This window comes from Pinus tabuliformis, chromosome 1_2 (genome assembly GCF_031772625.1).
Source record: "Pinus tabuliformis cultivar Carrire ecotype Pingquan chromosome 1_2, CPIR1, whole genome shotgun sequence".
NCBI classification, from domain to species: Eukaryota; Viridiplantae; Streptophyta; class Pinopsida; order Pinales; family Pinaceae; genus Pinus; species Pinus tabuliformis.
The window spans coordinates 63,415,722-63,420,241 of NC_142298.1; the positions used below are offsets into that span (position 1 = coordinate 63,415,722).

At 32.7% G+C, this 4,520-nt stretch overlaps 1 protein-coding gene across 1 annotated transcript; it reads left to right on the forward strand.

Moving 5' to 3' along the window:
* Window positions 1-1,342: 1,342 nt before the first annotated feature.
* LOC149204428 (heavy metal-associated isoprenylated plant protein 20-like) lies at window positions 1,343-2,754 on the forward strand. Its single transcript, XM_089393280.1, has 3 exons — window positions 1,343-1,551; window positions 1,669-1,744; window positions 2,202-2,754. The coding sequence occupies exons 1-3, from the start codon at window positions 1,459-1,461 to the stop codon at window positions 2,504-2,506; spliced, it is 474 nt and encodes a 157-aa protein (XP_089249406.1). The 5' UTR covers window positions 1,343-1,458; the 3' UTR covers window positions 2,507-2,754.
* The last annotated feature ends 1,766 nt before the right edge of the window (window positions 2,755-4,520 follow it).

The window sequence follows — 4,520 nt, forward strand, 5'->3', positions numbered from 1 at the left end:
TAAAATTAGCGCAAGTGTCCTTCTTAGATTTGATAATCATAAGAAGGACACTTGCGCTAATTTTATTTATGCAGTTGATGTTGAAATATTTTATTTATAATTCAAATTCTCTACATTACATTTAATTCTTTTTATTATTAACATTTTCTAAATATCACTTATCAAATCCATATTAAGCATTGAAAGAATTACAAAGATCTAGCATACATTGAATTAGAAAGTAGTTATTAATGGAATAAGAATTCTCGCAATGTTTTGCTCTTTATATATGTTTCATGTTAAAATCTTTTACTCAACCTGTGTATTGAAATATCTTATTTATAACCTATGTTAAACTTTATTTATTATTGATATTTTTAAATCTTATATATCAAACTTTATATTAGGAAAAAAATAAATTACAATCTCTCTAGTTATGGAAGTGAAAATATAAGAAACTTTTCAATTTAAATTACTTTATTTTTCTATGTATAAAGTAAATATAAAATTATGTTATTTAATATAGAAATTTAAATATTTTATAAAATATTTTTTGTTATTAATATATTTCTGTTTTAAATGTCACATGTAAACTAAATGTAGAATAGATTACCTATTCCCTATTGGATATGGCTTTTTGGATAGAAGAATGATATAGAGGCTGAGGAATTGCTCGACCGTCAAAAGTGACTGGAATCCTGGCAAAAATTTTAAATTTTTTTTACTATAGACTTGTTTAAATCATATTTTCGATGGTAGAAATAGATTCAGCACCATCAAAAACCTCTAAGACACCCAAAATCTTGAAATTTAACAGCTATAACCTAGATTTTATCCTTGAGAAAATTTCTATGATTTTCCCGGAAAATTTTATCCTTGAGAAAATTTTTATGATTTTCCCGGAAAAAAAAGTAATCTGTTTAGACTACCGTTTTTGGATATGGCCTTTTGAGTCACGGAAGGGGCGTTACCATCGAAGGTTCGCGCAGGTTTCGCTACCGACTCTAAGTTCGCGGACTGACAGGGACTATTCATTCATTAAATGTGCGTTACCGTGTGTCGAAGTCTCGCTCACGCTTCACTCTCGTGTCGGAGAGTTGACGGTCCCGACTCCCGACTCGGACCATCTGCCCCATGAATTGACTTTGCCGACCCTCCTGCGCGCTACTTTATTTAATACTCCATCATCTCATAAATAAAGTCCCTCATTAACCACTTAAGCTTTGCCATCTGTCACCCTGCCATAGCAATTAATAGCCATATATCATAAAACTATGCATGCTACTTGGCGAGAGATGGCATGGCGGGCATTACATTTGAATATTCCCTCAGAATTTGCTATAAATTCTTTCGAGGTGTTTGTCCATCTGGTCATCGCCATCAAACTGAAGAGTTCGTTACTTCATCTGTGCCTGCTACTTATTTTAATCGACACCCACAAAGCCCTGTGATTTTAGTATTTTTTTGGCCCTAGTGAAAATGGGTGTGTTGGCCCTTCTATCAAGCTGGATTGATGCTCTTGATTATGCCACTACTCCTAGGAGGTACAAGAAGAAGCGTAAACAATTTCAGGTACTCAATATTCCATGTCTGATTTTAAAGATTTATTTTTCTGATTTAAACATGGAGTGTTGTGATTGTTAGCGCAACTAGTTATTAGGACTGATGCCTGCAACTGCTAATGTACAGACCGTGGAGTTGAAAGTTCGAATGGACTGTGAAGGCTGTGAGAGAAAAGTGAGAAACGCAATAAATTCCTTGAGAGGTGAGAGCCATTCTTTCCAGTGTAACTAGAGTTTATATAACATATGTGATTTCTGTGAGATTTCTGTGGTGGGTATTTTGATTGTTTTTGGAGTTCGGAGCTAATTAATTCTTAACTCTAAAAATAATCAATATATGTGATATAATGTAATGTTTTTGAGAATGTTATGTTCTATTTCAGTTTTTTGTGGTTATATATTGATAATTAGTTTGTGTTACGGATTAATCACATGTATAAAATGTTATGTAATTTTTTTGAAAATTAAGAAATAGTTGTGTTTTTTCATTAACTTACTATATTTTTTTCATTCTGTTATTCTTATTTCTTTTTGTTCCGATTGTTGTAAAGTGTCAGCAACCTCTGAATAAAGTATCAACCATATCAAACCTTCTACACAGTTCATATCAGAAAGTTTACAAAATGAGTTTACTTATTGTATCGATTAATGAATGTGTAGGAATTAGTACAGTAGAAGTGGACAGAAAGCAGAATAAGGTAACGGTGACGGGGTACGTCGACGCCAACAAAGTGCTGAAAAGACTGAGGCGATCAGGGAAAAAAGCAGAAATATGGCCTTACAAGCCTTACCATCTGGTTTACTATCCATATACCGCTCCGGTGTATGACAAGAAGGCTCCCTCTGGTTATGTGAGGAACGCGGATCCCACTTTCCCCAGTTATCCCCATGATAGTAACAACGCCCATGAAACATACACTTCCCTCTTCAGCGACGACAATCCAAATGCTTGCACTATCATGTAGCCCTCAGCTTTTTGTAACCCTATAATTGCTCTAGATATTTGTATTTTGTATGGCCGTCACAAAATCAAAATGATTTTCGCCATTACAAACATTAAATTTTATCATGTAGCAGTGTTAGTTGCATGATGTATAGCAGAAGAGCGCTGCTTAAATAATTATTTGACCCAGTGAGTTGCTGTTGTCCACAAAGCGGATTGTATCACCGATAAATGCAATTGTAAATATTATTACGAGGGCAAAGATGTGTGTCACAGTGGTTTGGTTTCTTCCATTGGTATTGAGTTTCCCATGAAGCATTATTAATAACTCTAAAAAAAAATTTGATGTTTGGATATTTTTATTTTTTAAAGAGACTCTTCATCCCTGCTCACTGATAAATGGTTAAACCATCCTGTTTAACACAGTTAGTGTGTGTGAAAAGTGTTCTGGTTACCAGGCACCTAGCATTGAGCCCCGCATGGGGACTCCATATAAGTTTGCCTTTAAAAAAGAAGAAACATTTCTTTGCACTTTTCACTTTTCATTATGTAATTTAAAGAAACTTCTTTCCACTTGTCGTGAGCTATACCAAAAGGCGTATTTTATTATGAGATCTATATATATAATTTAACACTTTTGTAATGTATTTCATTTAGAATTGATGCCACAATAATGCTTATATTTATACAATGTTTTACTTTGCTTTACACTTAATCAATATAAAGAAAGTTACGAATATAAATCCATCTAAATATTCTTATTCATTCACTCAATTATATAAATGAAAGATGCTATGAGTATAAAATTTATCTAAATATTTATTCTTATTCATTCTCTCATTTATATAAATCTAAGATGCTAGGAATATAAAATTTATCTAAATATTCTTATTTATTCCTTTATTTATATAATTTAAAGCTTGCATTTATTAATCTTAAAGCATTAAAGCATAAAAACTCTACTATTACAATCTTAAAGCATTAAAGCATAAAAACTCTACCATTACAATCTTTTGTACAAACCTTTATTGTCCACTTGGAAGCACATCTATTTTCATGCATATGAAAATACTTTACATCATCACCCACTAAACTTGTCATCTCATCAACATCGAACAAAAAGTACTTTCTAAGTGCTCCAAGCTTTTACTTCTCGATCTCTTGGTTCTTGTTTTCATACTATCATAATGCTTCATTCCATTCCCAATTGTTCTCCTCTTTATGTCTATCTTTATAGCTAATAAAGTATCCATGCCTTTGATTCTTACAGAAGTGAGCAATCTTATGTGCCAACATCTTTTCCATTTCGAACTCTAGTTTTTATGTGGTCAACATGACTAGATTTCCTTCATCAATCTTACAAGGCTTCCACTAATATGGAAAATGAAATGGTAGGTGGCCATACCTAATATGCCACAAGTCTCATATATTCTTAAGACATATTATGCATATGACTATGACATATTTATGATTTTTAAATTCAATGGGAACATTCTATTCTCTATCATTTGGAATTTTGCAATGAGTCTTTTACTAGGGTATTTATCTAAAATTGTGCATGTGGAGTCTTTGAATCTGATGTCATAGCCATGTTGAATCAATTGTCCAATATTTAATAGATTATGCTTTAAGTTTTGGTACATAAAAGACATCACAAAAAACTTTCTTCTCATTTTTCATAGTCCAGGCAGACACGACACCTTGCATATGGCCTTGACATGACAATCATCTCCTAATGTAATTTTGGATTAACAAAGTTATCAAGGCTAGAAAATAGCTTCTTGTTACCTTTCATGTGAGTGTTGCAACCACTATCGGGCAACCAAAGATCCTTATTTTGATCTTTTTCAATTATCTGACATGAGATGTACATCGATTGATATGCCCCTTCTTCAATTTGGAGACATTAGTTGTCCTTGTTTAGATCTAACTATTTCTTTTTGCACCCACTTTCAGAGTGTCCATATTTTTTTGCATTAATAATATTACACCTTAGATTTTCCATCCATCTTCCACCTCTCCCCCTCTAATTCTGA